This window comes from Coffea arabica, chromosome 1e (assembly GCF_036785885.1).
Source record: "Coffea arabica cultivar ET-39 chromosome 1e, Coffea Arabica ET-39 HiFi, whole genome shotgun sequence".
NCBI classification, from domain to species: domain Eukaryota; kingdom Viridiplantae; phylum Streptophyta; class Magnoliopsida; order Gentianales; family Rubiaceae; genus Coffea; species Coffea arabica.
In genome coordinates, this window is record NC_092311.1 from 43,005,430 (window position 1) to 43,022,703 (window position 17,274).

At 35.5% G+C, this 17,274-nt stretch overlaps 2 protein-coding genes across 3 annotated transcripts; both read right to left on the reverse strand.

Moving 5' to 3' along the window:
• Positions 1 to 5,759: 5,759 nt before the first annotated feature.
• Positions 5,760 to 11,361, reverse strand: LOC113704609 (putative late blight resistance protein homolog R1B-8). Of its 2 annotated transcripts, none has more exons than XM_027226504.2 (2): positions 8,330 to 11,361; positions 5,760 to 8,233 (listed from the first exon to the last, which is right to left on the reverse strand). In XM_027226504.2, exons 1-2 carry the CDS (start codon positions 10,986 to 10,988, stop codon positions 5,898 to 5,900), a joined length of 4,995 nt encoding a protein of 1,664 aa, XP_027082305.1. In that variant the 5' UTR covers positions 10,989 to 11,361; the 3' UTR covers positions 5,760 to 5,897. The 2 variants fall into 2 exon arrangements, with proteins under 2 accessions (XP_027082305.1, XP_027082299.1); XM_027226498.2 differs by having other exon boundaries at positions 5,760 to 8,236.
• A 3,169-nt stretch (positions 11,362 to 14,530) lies between these two features.
• Positions 14,531 to 15,664, reverse strand: LOC140018110 (secreted RxLR effector protein 161-like). Its single transcript, XM_072071503.1, has 2 exons — positions 15,601 to 15,664; positions 14,531 to 14,913 (listed from the first exon to the last, which is right to left on the reverse strand). The coding sequence occupies exons 1-2, from the start codon at positions 15,662 to 15,664 to the stop codon at positions 14,531 to 14,533; spliced, it is 447 nt and encodes a 148-aa protein (XP_071927604.1).
• Positions 15,665 to 17,274: the final 1,610 nt, after the last annotated feature.

Consider the following 17,274-nt stretch of genomic DNA (forward strand, 5'->3'; position numbering starts at 1 on the left):
TAAATACAAAACCTATCAGTTTCCCTTTCGTAAAAATATGAGTGTAATACTTTTTGAATTTTACTTACAACCATTTGTATATTTAATATAAATTAAATGATTCAGAGTAAAATGCCTATAAATAACTAGTACTTTATTCATATAATAGAAGAAACTTGTAAAGAGCTAGTAAAAAGTGGGTAATTTATTTTTTTACTTTCACGTATTTAATTTATATTAAATACAAAAATTACTAGTTTCCCTTTCGTAATAATATTAGTGTAACAATTTTGAATTTCACTTATAAACATTTATGCATTTAATATAAATTAAATGATGCAAATTAAATTGCTCATAAATAGCTAGTACTTTATCTATACAATGGAAGAAACTCGTAAAGAACTTGTATATTATGAATTTTTTTTTTACTTTCAAATACTTCATTTATATTAAATACAAAACATGCTACTTTTCCTTTCGTAAAAATACTTGTGTAACGGCTTTTGAATTTTATTTGCAAATATTTATAAACTTAAGATAAATCAAATGATTCAGAATAAAATGCTCATGAAATCTGGTACTTGGTTCATGTAATAGGGAAAAGCCATAAAGAGTTGGTACTTTATGGGATATTTCTTTTTTAAAAAATATTTAATTTATGTTAAATAGATAACCTACTAGTTTTTTTTTCGTAAGAAGTTACTATAAAATTTTTTGAATTTTACTTAAAAACATTTATATATTCACAGCAGGCACAAAAATGGTGCCTTACTCCCTAATCCAGCTTTAATTCATGTATTAGCCATCAAGTTTGTGTTATTGTTGTTAAGCTTAATTAATCATTTTAGATGCCTTTTTCTCCAACTAAACGGTAGTAATACACTCCATCTTCAATAATAAAACCCAACTTCATAGGATATATTTGTAATTTTGGCCTTCATGATGTCAGCAAAGGGGCCCAATTTTCTATCAAGGGAGGTCAGTGAAATTTTGAGAACCTCAGGGGGTGCCAATGAAAGTGTCAGAAACCTTAGGGGAGGTTTCTGAAATTATCCCTTTAAAATATTAACCCTTTGGTGTCTAGAAACTGGCCTTTTCGTTTTATCCTTCACTTTCACATTTTCGCTTCAAGTCTTTCGCCTCCATTCAAGCTTGATTTCTTTGATTTTGTTAGTTGATCCGTTGTTTCTTTCTTGGATTTCTATGAGGGAGAATAGTGAGAGTTTGGGTTGATAATGATGAAGAAGAAATTAGAAAAATGGCTTCCATTTTTTTTGTTTTGTTGTCCCGCCACTTCATAAAGGGCATTTTTTAGAATGAAATTTCTTTTTTAGGGTTTTATGGGCATATTTGTCCATTTATAATTAAGTGGGATCTAAACATGTCTTTTTACGTGAATTATAAAATGCCGTCTCGTTTGACCGTTAGTCCAAGGAGTTAAGTGACTAAAAGTTAACGTTAGGGATTAAACTGATAGTTGAGATATAGTTTAAGGGGGTAAACTGATAAAAATCCCAACTTTTTCAATGTTGACGTATACCTATTTTAGATTTTTTTTTTCAAAGCCCGACTTTGTCAGAAGAACTCGTTTATTTTATTCACCAATTAATTAATCCAAACATGAATATAATTTTTGTGTTTAGTGATTCGTTCTTGGCTTGATTCAACTAGCATAAAATTTAAAATTTATATGTAAATAATTCAAATTTTTCGAAATCAATTGAATCAAAGCTCATTCATGTTTGATTCATTTAATAAATAAGTCTAGATTTAAATATGATTTCAATCCTGTTAAAATAAACAAACATATTACACACTAGAGAGATTTGGTATGGCTATGATTAGGCTCATTTGTACTCCAATTCTAAAGCTATTCAAGAATTTGCAAATAAAGGAATCTTGTCAAGAAAACCTTGAAATGTGTAAACATTAAGTTAAGAGTAAATTTGTATATATGTCTGTAATCATTCTCCTCAAACTAAATATATCCAGACTGCTTTCGATTTTCTAAAAGATTTCCAGACTCAAGGCATGTTCTTTTTTTTTTTTTTTTGTTTTGACAGGTTGTCGAAGCCTGTGCAATAATAAAATTAAACCTAATTGCCAGTTAAAATGACCAAAACCCAATTCCAAGTACTGGAGCAGGGACTCTAGGTGTGCAATGGGTTACTTGATTCACCCTGTTCCCGAAGAGTTTGCTTGATCCGATATACCCGAATGGAATGGTTATTTCTTTTCACAAATAATTATGAATTCGTAGACAGGGCAAGTAGGGTCGTATCCACAGGGACTAGGTATATTTGTTTCTTAAGAAATCCAAAGTAACACAGGGGGGTGATTTCGTAGGAACGGCGATAATTAAATAAATTCAAATAAGAAAGTAAAAATAAATACTAATTAGGAATTAAACCACAATTCACTAAACTTAAAATAACAATAATTAAAGGCCTAACTCAATTAAAGCAAGGAGACAATTAGAAATAAAATAAAGTAGGCAACTAAAAATCAAATGGCAATTCACCAAAATCAAGGTAATATTAACTAAAGATCTAGCCAAGAAGTAACTTCATCAATGGTTCACCTAATTGATCATCGAAGCAAAGGCAATCCCAATTATTTACCAATAAATAAGTTATAACTACCAAACAAGCGATGGCAGTCAACCCCTCCTTACTGTGTCGGTGATCAAGGTACGCCCGTTAATCACTGCTCTAATTGAGAAATAATCCTAGGTACGCCCGTAGAATTTAATTCCCCAATTGCCTTACGTATTAGAGGAGCCCTATTCTAACCAAATAACGCACTACCAGGGTTATTTTAGATTAGCCCGCGTATCCCCCTAGCACGAATCTAATCGTGCCAGTTGTCACTATTTCAGGACAATTAAACAATTACGGATTTAATGCCCTAATTGACAATAGGTTACCAAATCAATTAATTATCCGGATCCAAGACAATCAATTAATTAAATACCCATAAACATAGCAATCAGGAAATATGCGGATACCAATAAATAAAAGGAAAAGATTGAATTAAAACGATCTCACAATTTTTAGGCGAACCAGAACCTTCGTTGCTCCTTGACTAGGATTGGAAAATTAGCTCATAATTGATGACCTAAACCCACGGGAAATTGAAAAGGGAACAGCGGCCATTGTCCGTTGAAATTCCGGAGAGTACAGCTCGTCCGAATGTTGAATATATAGAAAAGCTACGAAAGGCAATTCACAGTTTCACTTCGTCTCACGCACAAAGGAACAGAAACCACTAAGAGCATCTAAGGAAGAAAAGTCAAAGCCAAAAATGGCTAAGCTCCTGACATTCGTAAGTCTCAAAAGCAAAAAGGTAAACTCAAAGGAGAAGTCGACAATTTTCTTTGCTAAGCTAAAGACGAAAAGCTAAGAATAAAAGCCAGCCCCCATCTGATCCTCTTTTCTTCTCTTTATTGCGGCGGCTCACAGCAGGAAGAGAAGCCCTCCGTCCGTCATTCCTTTGCGAAAATTACCAAAATGGGCGTGACATCTCCTGTTCCAAAAGTGCCCCTGGGACAAGCTTTATCATCTGAATTCTTTTCCTGTCAATTTGGCACCTGTTATCATATTTTCGTTCTACTCCCTGAAATATACGTAAATTAAGAAAAATGAGTAGAATCCAGCAATTAATCCACATCAAGTCAGGTAATAGGGGAAAATAATAATAAAATAAATAGATAAATTGCAGCCTATCATGTTTACATGGGAGAGGTCGAACCTCTTAAGCAGGGATAGAACGCGGGGTCGCAACTCCCAAAATATCTGCTCCAATCAATTCCCGGAGTTTCTGTTGAAGTTCAGTTAGAATCTGCATCCCTTGTTCACCGTTAACACTCCTCTTAGCCAGCCAGTCCGCGCACCTGTTCCCTTCTCTCCAAACATGTTGTAGTCTACATTCCCAATCCCTACGTGTGTAACTCCTGATGAGAAGTATCAGGTTGGATAATGGTGATTCCGAACCTGCGCCCTGTATTAGATCCAAAGCTACCCTTGAATCAGCTTCCAAAATCACTCATTCTCCCCCGAGTTCCAAGCCATTTCTAACCCTTTAAGTATTGCCCATAGTTCTGCTGTCAAAATATCAATTAGCCCGAGTTCCAAGGCATGTTCTTTAATATTTGAATAATAAGTAAAAAACGAAACTCTTCTTCTGAATAACTTTAAGTGAAGTTGAATTTAAAAATCGGTAAAATATCAAAAAACTTCTCGTGATTTGCCAAATGTTCAATTTAACTCTCTCTAGTTTGAAAATCTACACTATAACTCTTTGCGATTTCAACTAAATTGAAAATTGGATAGAAAGCATCCAATCTAATAGTTGTACGTGAAATATCAATATTGTCCCTATATAAATGAATTCTCTGTGGTTTACCGAATGTTCAATTTAATTCTTTCTAGTTTAGAAAACTACACTATAGCTCTTGCAGTTTTGACTAAAGTGAAAATTGAACATAAATTATTTCACGTATAGTATAGTAGGGGCAATATTGATATTTCATGCACATCCATTAGATTAAATACTTTCCATCCAATTTTCAATTTATCAAAACCTCAAAGAGGTATACTGTAGGTTCCAAATTAGAGAGAATTAAATTGAACATTCGGCAAATCACAATGAATTTTTTTGCTATTTTATCCTTTAAAAATCAAGAAAAAAGCTTGAAGGCAATCTTTTGTCTCTAACTTAAAACTTAATGTCGAATAAGGGGGAAAATAGTAGAATAAGAAAACGATTTATTAATTAACATTAACCTAGAAATCAACGTAATCTAAAATTAAGAGACAAAAAACAAGAAGGTTATTATCGTTGTCATAAAACATTACCCTCTTGTATTGCTGCAAAGTTGCTCGGAAAGTGAAGGCTACTAATTGAGAATTATTTATTCGCATCTTGGGATTGACAAGCACAATTTAATGCCTTAGGTAAAGATGTTCACAATTACTCAAAGGTCAAAGCGGCCATTAACGGGTGAAATATATTGGGAATGGCAACAGGGGGCGGGGGAGCCCTTGCTCCGCCCTACTTCCACCACGGTGCTAATAAAGATTTATCATATAATTTTATTGTAGTTAAATTTTAATAAATAAGTAATAAAATATTAATATATTATCAAGTTATTATTTATTATAATTTTACAATTGAAACCTATAAAAACAATCAAAGGAGAAGTAAGTGTAAACATCTGGAAATTTGAGGGTTGTGCCATCACAAGGTAGTACAAGATTTTGCTATCAAGACATTCCTGATCAGATTTTGCTCCCACACTAGACAACCTTTCCTGGCACACCCTCAACACACCATCACCCCAGCAGTTAATTTGCAGAACGGTTAGGGTACAAGCTAAATGCATAGCAGAGCACAGAAAATACCCCAGCAGCACATACCATCATACCAGTAACATCCGTAACCACAGGGTATTGCCCAATGACGAGAGAAATGCTCAACACTCTCAGAGTTTTCCCTCTGTCAGGTTCAAAGTTCGAATTCTCAGCTTGGCAATGGAAGGAGAGAAGGGTGTAGAGATGGGATGGGACGGTAAAACTTAAAAAAAAAATCTGTATCTCATGACACAACACATTTGACTAACTGAATAAGCACAAATACAAGATTGTATCAGATTCTGCATTCCCATTCTCCAGATGAAACATGTCTTTTACATAACTCACTAAGGTAAATTTATATTCCATCATATGAGTTCCACAGATACTTGAGATGCAAGTGTAAAGATCTGGAACAAATCATAAGTATATCCATCCTCAATATTTGAACAATCAATTTAATCAAATAGTACATTAATTTGTCATTAATACATAGCAACTTATTTATGCGTTACAATGACAAATCTGACATCAATGTAAACAGAACCATACAGAAGATAACAACGCTTATGGCAGATGATCGTTAGCCTGACCATCTGTGTGAATTTCCGACCATGAAGAAGACTCCTCAATTTCTTCTGGTAACCATCCGTCTGAATCTCCATCTGACCAAGAAGAAGACTCATCAATTTCTTCCAAGATAAGGATTTTCAGATCCATGTTTCCATAATCCATCTGCTGTTTCTTAATGTCCCGAACTAAATCTCCAGCAGAGTATAGACATCCATGAACCTCAATCAATTGAAGAGTACAAGTTTCCCATAAACAAGAAGGGAGCTCTTCCAGTTCCGCGCAACCCTCCAAAATTAATCTCTCAAGACTGGGAAAATGCACTCCTGTGCTCATCCACCTGACCACCTTCAAGGATTCCAATTTCAAAAACTTGAGTTTAGGAAAGAATTCCTCTTCTTCCATGTCTCCCATGTCCCATTCCTCTTGGCCATCCACTTGTCGGATTAATTTGAGAACCTCAAGATTGGGTAGCTTTCTGATTGTGCAAATTATACTCCAGGAGAAGTCCTCCAGTGTCAACTTTTTCAGATTCAAGGGGAGATGAAATTTGATACAATTTGCAGTAACTTTACCCAGTAGCAGCTTTAGTGATTCTAGCTGACTCAGAGAGTCCATTGCCACGATCCTTGTGCTCTCACTAGAAGATTCCTCTGACTGTAGCAGACAGCATTTCAGTCTGCGGATATTTGGAAACTTCATCATCATCTTTTCCATGCTTTGCCCAAGATAAAGCTTTGGAGTGGAAAACGTGTGTAAATTGTATAACATAGAGGGGCTTTCAGGATTGTCCTTTGCCAACCTAAGATCAATCAAAGCACCTCGTACTTGTAGATGCCTCAATTTCTGCAATTTCCAAAAAATATCTTCCAACGATGAAAGAACAAAATCAGAATAATGTGTTGTCACAAGAAACGTTTCCAAGCTCGAGAGGTTTTCCAGCGAGCGTGGGATGCATTTGATCCAACCCGAAACAGCCAAGTACCTCAACTGAATGAGCAACCCTAATTCACACAGGAAAGTAAAACCAAGACTAATTTGTTCCAAATCCAACACTTGAAGAAGTTTCAGGTGACAAACAAAGGATGAGTTGTATGATACTCCATGGCCCCCAATACCATGAGAAGAATGTAATAGAGAGCGTACATGGGGACAAAATATCTTTGACTTCACAAAATGCTTTGGCTGAGAGTGAATGGATAACCGGTACAGGTAGTGTGGTTCATCAAAATTAAGAAATCCATCACATCCTCGTATCAAATGTAGAAAATTTTGATCTTTAGCTTTTCCCAAACAAAAGACATGCAACAAATCATGCATGTGACAGGTCTTGACCCCGCCAATGGATCTTTGTTGCCCCTCCATAACCAAGCTTCTGTTGATTAGAGCTATTAAATAGCCTTCTGCTAATTTTTCAAGCCTCTCTGATTCCTTCTTTCGCACAAATCCTTCAGCGATCCACAGCAACATCAACCTCTTTACAGAAATTTCTTGGTCTTCTCTAAATGCACTGAAGTAAAGAACGCATGGCTTCAAATGGTCAGGCAGATGCTCGTAACTCAGCTTTAATATGCTCTTGCAATGTTCTGTGGCACCAATCTCGCTGTTTGAGTCTAGCCTTTCTGCTACCTCTCCCCAACGATCTTGATCTAGATTCCCAAGAATTCCAGATATGATGACGATTGATAGAGGCAGTCCATTACAGTTTTTTGCTATTTGCCTCCCAAGAACACTTAATTCTACAGGATAGCCACCTTCTATGGTAATTGACAGCTTCTTGTGTAGTAACTCCCAGCTTTCTTCTTCATCAAGTGGCCGAAGATGGTGAGATTCACCAATAATCCCATGATGTCGACTTGTTAAGAGAATTCTGCTTCCGTTGGTATCATCTGGGAAAGATATTTTCAAAGCATTCCATGCCTCAATGTCCCAAATGTCATCCAAAACTATAAGATACTTCTGTTTCCTCAAGTGTTTGCAAAGCTCGTGAGCCAAATCATCATCATCAAACTCCGAATATTGAGCTTTTGGCTCAATGCATGCCAAGATCCCAAGCAACAGATCTTTTTTGCAATATACTTGAGAGATACAACACCATGCAAGAATATGGAAGTGAGATGTAATTGACGGGTCACGGTAAACTCTATCTGCCAGAAACGTCTTGCCTAGTCCAGGCATTCCCACAATGGAAATGATGTCCAACTGCAACGATCCTCCTATAAGTTGACCAATAATTGTTTGCTCCTGATCCTTCAGATCTACCACAGCTTTATTGATTGTTGAGATACTACCCTGTGATGGCACCTGGTGAAATACTCCACTCCACTTCCTTCCTGCTGTTTCAAAACAAATTACAAAGAGAACGAAAGATCATTAACAAAATCTGGAGAGCTAATATCATCATCTTTTAAACTATTGCAGGATATTACCTTGTGATGGCACATCCCTCAAACCATCGGTAGGTTTTTGGGCTTCGATGCTGTCAATCTCCCCTGTCTTAGTTTTAAGAAGCTTAATTTCTGCAGTGACATCATCAAATAGCATAAGAGAATAATATGATATATCTCCAACAATTAAGGAGTCAATAACAAACACTGCCTTATATGCCACTTCCACAACATGACTACTAAGAGCTTGGAGCTCTTCAGGGTGGTTGCTTTGATCCCTGTTGTTTTCCAAGAATGATCTTAAGAATACAAGACCATCTTGCACTGTTTGAAGTTGAAGCTTTTCCTTATCTACGTGCTGCTCCAAATTATTTTCCAAGAATGATTTCAAGAATGACAAATCTTCTTGGATTGTTTGTGGTTGGAGCTTTGCATCCTGGCTGTGCTGCTCCGTGGCATTCTTTAAGTATAGCCTTAAGAAATGAACTCTATCCTTTGCAAAAGTAAATATAGGATCAACATTACAAGTTGCCAGTTCCTTCAGCTTTTCTTGGAGAAGATCGATAATCCCCAGCACATTAGTAGTAGGGAAGTTGAACCTTGGCACTACAGGATAGCTTTCGTCAACAGCTGCCTTGATAGTGTTTATCCTCCCCAGCAAACAAAAGAGCTTAACATCTATTTCCTCAGCTGAAGCTTCTTGAAGGTCATTCTGATAAAGTGAAAAAATTACAATCCCAGCGTCATTGACCACAGCTCCAATAAGATCCTTGATTTTTCCCTCTATCCCATCGTACTTCTCCTTATTGAGAATGTTGCTTAAGAATCGCAGTCCCTCAAAAAGCATCCGCAATTGATGCTTCAAAGATACCACAAAATAGGCAGGACAATTTAGTAGTAACTCCCCAAGATGACCTAGGAGAGAATCAACAAATTCAGCCACTATAATCACATCCTTCTTGGCAGACAGAGTGGGGGAAGTTGTTCCAGATTCAAGGACGCAAATATATGTGAGATGGGCTCGGTGATCAACACGCATGATTTTGTCTGTTAATTCAGAAATCTCTGAGTCCATCCAGTTGAGCTCTTGATAGTCATATCTGAAAAACCAACAAATGTAACAAAGATGTGCTGCAGATAAAGCCACAACTGCACAGTGCTCCACAAGTTTCCTCTTGGGCTTGCCTTGCAAACTGGCAAAGAGAATGAATGTTTTAAGGAACGCTAGCTTCTCTTGAAGCGGCTCCAACAATTTTGTAAGTCTTGAATCACAGGCTTCAACCCAAATGACAATATCCACAAGGTTTTTTAAGAGAAAATTGAAGAGTTCCATGAATTCATCTCTCAAGCCAGAACTGGATTGTGAAAGGCTATCTACATAGCCGTACCTGTTGAATGATAAGTCCGGCATCTCAACATACAATTTACTGAATTTTTGCCTATAACTCTTTAAGATTCTTCTTAAATTGGAGATCGCCCCAGCCAATTCGCTGGGGGGCAATCCATGCTCCAATTGAGCAAGAAAAGAGCAAAACTGCTGCCAATTTTGACGAACAGAATCTTGAAGAATTTCAGTTCTCTCTGAGGAATAACACAATTTCCTTGCACACAGGAAAAATATCTTCACTAGGCTCAACTCTACCTTCAGCTCCTTCAGATCATGATCATCCTTGCAGAAATCTATGATCGAATCAATGCAAGTCATTGCCTCGGTAGACAGAGTAAGTGACCGCGATTCAGATTTCCAGACACCAGTATAAGCCAAAGAAGCTTGGTCAGCAGCAGGGTTGATCTTCTCCACCGATTCAGAGGCCTTCAAGTGAATTCCATCTCTTAAAAACCAACAACAAAGACGAGCTGCGAATAGAGCCGCAAATGGAAATCGCTCGATATATTCGAGGCGATCCCTCCGGTCAGAACTGAAATGTTTCACAAATGGAAATCGCTTGATAACCGAACTGAAATGTTTCACAAATGGAAATCGCTTGATAGGATGCCCTTGCGGTAATGTTGAGTAAATAAGAACAGGTTTCAAGACTGCTGCAAATCTTGAATCACAGAGTATACCAAGGCGGAGAATGTACTCAAACTTCTGTTGGAAGGACATGAAAAGACCAATGAATTCACTTTTCGCATAAGACATCTCTTCCCATCCACCCGTCCAGTCATTATCCCAGCGCTGCTGCAAATATCTCGTTCTGGATTCCGAAAAGAGTAGCCCCATGGAATCCCACATCCCTTTGTAAAAATCTCTGATTTGTTGCCTAAAATTCTCTAGACTTTCTCGATCTGCTACAGTGCAGGGGAATCCATCCTTAAGAAGAAGAGAATAAAAACCCTGCCAACCTTGATGAACAGAATCGTCAAGACATCGGGTCTGTTGCCTAAATTTCTTCAAAAAATCTCCAAAAATGGAGGCTGCTGCAATTGAGTCGACGCCGGACGGTACCTGATCTAATTCAAAAGAAGAGAAAAGCCACCTCCGATAGTAACGAACAAAATCTACAAGCCTTTTAAAAGAAATCTCCAATTCCCTTGCAGCCAGAAAATAATTTCTCACTTCTTCTAATTCCCCCTTCAACTTGTCCAAATGATCCTCCTCCCCGAAGAAAACACCCTCGTCCACCAGCAACTGCAGCTTATTCAAGATCGTTCCAGTATTCTGAAGAAATGATGCTCCTCCCGGAAGAACCGCCTCCATGACTGAGAGTTTACACTTTTTCTGATAGAAATTTGTCAAAACCAGCGGACAGGAGCACTATCCATGTCTCCTAGAAGTATTCGTAGATTCCCCAACTTAATACGACAAGCGATAATTATAAAGTAAAAGAAAAATGCCGTGACTTTTAAGCTGCTTTTTGTAAGTGGATTCCACGTATTATGACTCCGTTGCTCCTTGGAAAAGTAGATTCTTATGCCTTTTGTGTTGGTTGGCATCAACTCAAAATCAGAGGAATAAGCAAAATTTGTCCAACTACATCACGTTTCAGTAATGCTAAATTTTTCTACCTGATTAATCAACTGCCTAGATTCTTCAAATTCTCACTGTACATTAGGACAAATCAACGGGATGGCGGAAATGAAAACTAAATCAGCTGAATCGAATCGAATTTTAGTCGAGCTTGAATTTAATTTTTTCAAACTCAAACTCTAAGTCAAACTCACAATTTTGAAACTCGAAAAAATAAAAGTAATTATTTTATTTTTAAAAAATAAATAAAATGATATTTTTTAATAAGTAATAAAATATTAAAAATATTTATGTAATTTTGCAGATAGCTACAACTACAGATTCTAATACTTTCCCATGAGCTACTATAAACATTTGCAGAACAAACCCTGTACTGTATTCCCATTTTCCCATAACAAACATGAATTTTGCACATATCTGAACACTGTTAAGTTTATGTCACTGGGCCTTTGGTCCAGTGGTCACTCCCAAGACTTGGTAGTGCGAGAGGTCAAAGGTTCGAACCTTACCTCCCACAAAAAATCACAATATGTGATGATTTTCATTGGCCATCTTCGATTCAAAAAAAGAAAAAAGAACACTGTTAAGTTTATATTCTATCATACAAGTTATACTTGAGATGCAAGTGCAAACATCTGGAACCGAGTGTAAGCATACCAATCAACATCTTCACAATCAATTTAATGAAATAGTACATTTATTGGTTAATATTGAAACATATGTCTGCAATGCAGCGAAAAATATTACATCAGTCTCAACAAAACCATACAGAAGATAAAATATTTAGACTTATCATAACTGTTTTAGTGTAACTAACCTTCTATGAAAAAAGAAAAACGTGAGCAATAGTAGCAGTAAGGCAAGCAAAAGTGTAAGCATCTCCGTCGCAAAAGAATGTAACAAACTTTTTATAAAGGAAGGATACAACTTTTTATAAAGTTGTAAGCATACAGCTTTTTATAAAAGGAAGGACTTTTATTTTATGTTCCCATACCTTGACCAATTTTTTTCACAAGTATCTTGAATAAGTTTCATAGATATTACTCAAAAGTTTTACATGCTTAACTTTCTCTGGCAATATTTTTTCTTTAGAAAATTATAATGTTTGGCAGAAGTTTTGTTCTTTAGCCCTAATACCTTTTAGTCCATGTTCATCCCAAAATTTATTGGTGTTATTTATTAGCTTTTACCTTTTATATTTAGCAATAGTTTTTTAATTGACTTTTTATTTATTTGTTTTTTTACCAAAGTTATAAAAAAAAGTTGGATTTATTTGTTTTTTTACCAAAATTATAAAAAAAACGTTATTCTAATGATAGCGGACCATTATTCTAGTATTACGATCTCGAGTGGAGTAAGCATTTATGAATCAAAAGAAAGAAATCATGCACACGGCATTTGGTTTATTTTTTTCCCAAAAAAAAAAATGTATTATTAAAACATCAAAGTTTGTTTGAAGTCTTACCAATATTCCTGAAGGGGCCAAACTAGAGTAGGAATTGCATCACAGAACAGGATGACTTGTTCCAACTTTTTCAACGTCACATATACCTATTTTATATGTTTTTTTTCCTTTTTAAAATCCGACTTGATCAAAGCTCGTTGGTTTTGTTCGTCAATTAATTAAATCAAACATGAATACAATTTTTGTGTTTAGTGATTCTGGCTTGATTCAACTAGCATAAAATTTAAAATTTATACGTAAATAATTCAAAATTTTCGAATTCAACAGAATCAAAGCTCATTTATATTTGATTCATTCAATGAACAGGTCTTGGTTTAAATATGATTTCAATCCCGAACAAATTAAACACTATAGAGATTTGTCTATGATTAGGCTGATTTGTGCTCCAATTCAAAAGCTATCCAAGAACTTGCACATTAGGGAATCTTGTCAAGAATACCTTGAAATGTGTATGTTAGGGTGGTTATCTAAATTTAGCCTTTAGTGAAAATCATCATCTATTAAACCCAAAATCAATATGGCGATTATTAAGAAATAAATTAACAGGAAAATAGTGGAAGCGTACCTGAATCCATATTGACAAACTTGATACTTGAATCCTTAGAGAATTTGGGGTGGCCTTCCAGGTCAACACGTATTCGTCGATTCTTGAGAGTGCCCTTTAGTTTTTCTCTGATATTTTTCCTAACGATGGGATATCAGGGAAGAAATATTTTGTGGTATTAGAAAATACAACACTTAGAATAATCCGTATGACTTGGGGACCATAATTTTATTTATAGGTAACATTTTGTTATCTTTTGGAGCTCTATTTCAGCCCATCATAGAAATAGGAGTCATTAAATCTCTCCACATTAAATGTCCACATCCTATTAGATACATTAAACCCAAACTATATTTGATCACTTTAATTGGGTTTAACCTTAATTGACAGTTTGCAATACATAATTATTCACATATAAGTCCAATGTTGGATTAAGAATCCAACAATCTCTCACTTGGACTATATGTGTAACCTTATAATTATGTTTCGCAATTAACCGTATGAGTTCAACTTTACTGTCATTACTAAAATGTATCTGTAGCCAATTCGGTCAATCAATCACACCAATATAGGATCAAAGCGGCCTTTGTCACAATTTCATAACTCGACTCATCAATGGTCACATATATCGATGCAATTGAATGACATGAATCATGATGTAGATGTGTAGCATGAAAATTTCATGTAATGTGATCAAAACATGCCTATTTCCAACAGGACCATTTTAAATTTTCAAGAGATCAAACCATACCAAGGTCAGAGTGTAAATAAATTCAAATTTTATACTAAAACTGTATCATAAGAGCATTTAAAATATCCTTAATCATTAATAACCGAAAGTATCATAAGAGCATTAAAAATATCAAACTCCTACTAAAACTGTACATCATTTATCAACATGACACCCACATGAGCAGTATGCTCATGAAACATTTTGGGTGGCAATCTCTTAGTAAGCGAATCCGCAACCATGGAGTTTGTCCCGATATGCTCTATCGATAACTGTCCACTCCGTACTCTTTCTTTAACAGCCAGAAATTTGATATCTATATGTTTAGATTTCGTCGAGCTCTTGTTATTATTGAAATATAAGACTGCTGATTTATTGTCACAAAATAATTTCAATGGTAGTTCAATACTATCCACTACACGTAATCCTGTGACAAAATTTCGCAGCCAAATTCCTTGATTGGATGCCTCATAACAAGGCATAAACTCTGCAACCATAGTGGAAGATGCTATGATGGACTGTTTAGCACTCTTTCAGGATATGGCACCTCCAACCAACAAGTAAACATAGCCTGACGTTGATTTCATAATATCTTGGCATCCAGCATAATCGGAATCAGTATACCCAATGATTTCTAACTCATCTGACTTCCGATTACGTGAGCATGTAACCTTTATTTTCTGTAGATATCGTAAGACCCGTTTGGTTGCTTTCCAATGATCTAATTCAGAATTACTCAAATATCTACCCAACATTCCAGTAATGTACGCAATATTCGGACTCGTACATACTTGAACATGCATTAGACTCCCTACTGCTGACGCATAAGGAATCTTTTGCATCTCTTTTTCCTCAAAAGCATTCTTAGGACACTGTTCAAGACTAAATTTGTCTCCTTTAACCACGGGAGTGTCACCTGCTTTACAATTTTATATGTCATACCTTTTGAGAACCTTTTCGATATAGCGCTTTTGTGATAGTTCTAAAATACCCTGAGATCGATCTCGGTGTATTTGTATACTTAGCACAAAAGATGCATCACCAAGATCTTTAATCTCAAAATTTGTAGTCAGAAATTTCTTGATTTCATGCAATAGACTAATATCGTTGCTGGCAAGTAAAATGTCATCAACATACAATACCAGAAAAATATACTTGCTCCCACAGAACTTATGATATATGCAATCATTTATTAAATTCATCTCAAAATCAAATGAGATGATCACTTGATGAAATTTGAAATACCATTGTCGAGACGCTTGTTTGATCCCATAGATGAATTTTTTAAGTTTGTAAACCACATTCCTTGAATCTCCTGATACAAAGTTTTCTGCTTGCACCATATAAATCGTCTCATCAAAGTTACCATTGAGAAACGCTGTCTTTACATCCATTTGATGTAACTCAAGATCGAAATATACCACTAATACCATAATAATTCTAAAAAATTCCTTTGAAAAGACTGGAGAGAAGGTTTCTTTATAATCGATACCTTCTTTTTGTGTAAATCTCTTGGCGACAAGACGAGTTTTGTATCTTTCCACATTGTCTTTCTAATCTCTCTTGATTTTAAATATTCATTTACAACCAATGGGTTTCGCACCTTTTGACAATGGGACAAGATCCCAAACATCATTATCTTTCATGGATTTAATCTCCTCATTCATGGCGTCGATCTACTTTTGAGAATTTAAACTTTCCATGATTTGACGGAAGTTGATTGGATCATTTTCCATCAATCCAATGTCATTCTCATGTTCTTGGAGAAAAATAATGTAATCATCTGGCACTGCACTTCTCCTTTCTCTAATGAATCTTCTTAATGGCACTGGTTCTTGGTGAGGGAGAGTTTGAACTTCTATAACAGTTTATTTTTCGACATTGTCTTGATTTGTTATGTCATGATCTTGTTCAAAAATAGGATCCAGAACAAGATCAATGACACTTGTAGGAATATTAATATATTTCTCTTTAAATACAATGTCCATTACTGTATTTTCCCCCCAAACTCGACATCCTCAAAGAACCGGACATTTCTTGTCTCAAAAATTGATTTAGTTGTTGGATCATAAAACTTGTAACCTCTGGATCTTTCAGAGTATCCAATAAAATAACAACTAACTATTTTTTAATCCAGTTTCTTTTCATTTGGTCTGTAAGATCTTGTCTCAACTGTACACCCCCAAACATGCATATGCTTTAAATTGGGCTTTTTCCCTGTCTAAATCTCATAAGGGGTTTTGATAGTTGCTTTAATTGAGATTCTATTAAGGATATATGCTGCAATCTTAAGTGCTTCACCCCAGAGTGACTCTGGTAAGATAGAATGACATATCATACTCCTTACCATGTCTTTAAGTGTTCTATTTCGTCTTTCAGCTACACCATTCATAGTGGGTGAACCCGACATATTATACTGTGGGACGATACCGCATTCCTCTAGATATTTAGCAAATGATCATGGACGTTGCCTGAACCATCATATCTACCATAGTACTCACCACCACGGTCAGATCTGACGCTTTTAATTCTTTTATTGAGTTGATTCTCAATTTCAGCCCCAACATTTTTGAACACGTCTAGTGACTGTGATTTTTTGAAATGAGATATATGTAGTCATATCTTGAAAAATCGTCTATGAACGTTATAAAATATTGTTGACCATTCCAAACAGATGTAGGAAATGGTCCACAAAAATTTGTATGTATAAGTTCTAAGACGTCTGAGGACCTATTGGTTTCAAATCTCTTTTGATTGATTTGTTTTCCCTTTATAGAGTTAATGCAATCATCAAAATCTGTAAAGTTTAAGGGGTCGAGAATTTTATTTGACACAAGTTTTTTCATTCTCCGTTTGGAGATATGTCACAATCTCTTGTGTCATAATGCAGTTGAATTCTCATTGGTTAATTTTCTCTTTACTCCTCTAGTACTCAAATGTAGAGATTCATTAAATGAGGCAATCGTATCAATTAAATATAGATTATCGTAATGCATTAAGGAACAAGAACCAACCAATTTTGAATCATGAAATAATTCAAATTTTTCATTTTCAAATAAACAAAAATAACCAAATTTGTCCAAAGCAGAAATTGAAATTATATTCCGTCTAAAAGACGGTACAACAAATGTCTCATAGAGATCCAAATAAAATTCAATTTTTAACAATAATCTAAAAACTCCAATTGTCTCAACTTGAACTGTTTTGTCATCGCTCACGTAGATATATCTTTCATTATCATTAAGCTTTCAGTAATTCAGACAACCCTACATAGACA

Coding starts and splice junctions, on each gene's coding strand:
- LOC113704609 (XM_027226498.2), bottom strand. CDS start 10,988: ATGGAGGCGGTTCTTCCGGGAGGAGCATCATTTCTTCAGAATACTGGA. Junction 8,237..8,329: donor GAGGGATGTGCCATCACAAG/GTAATATCCTGC, acceptor GTTTTGAAACAG/CAGGAAGGAAGTGGAGTGGA.
- LOC140018110 (XM_072071503.1), bottom strand. CDS start 15,664: ATGAATGAGGAGATTAAATCCATGAAAGATAATGATGTTTGGGATCTT. Junction 14,914..15,600: donor TCTTGTCCCATTGTCAAAAG/GTGCGAAACCCA, acceptor ATTGTAAAGCAG/GTGACACTCCCGTGGTTAAA.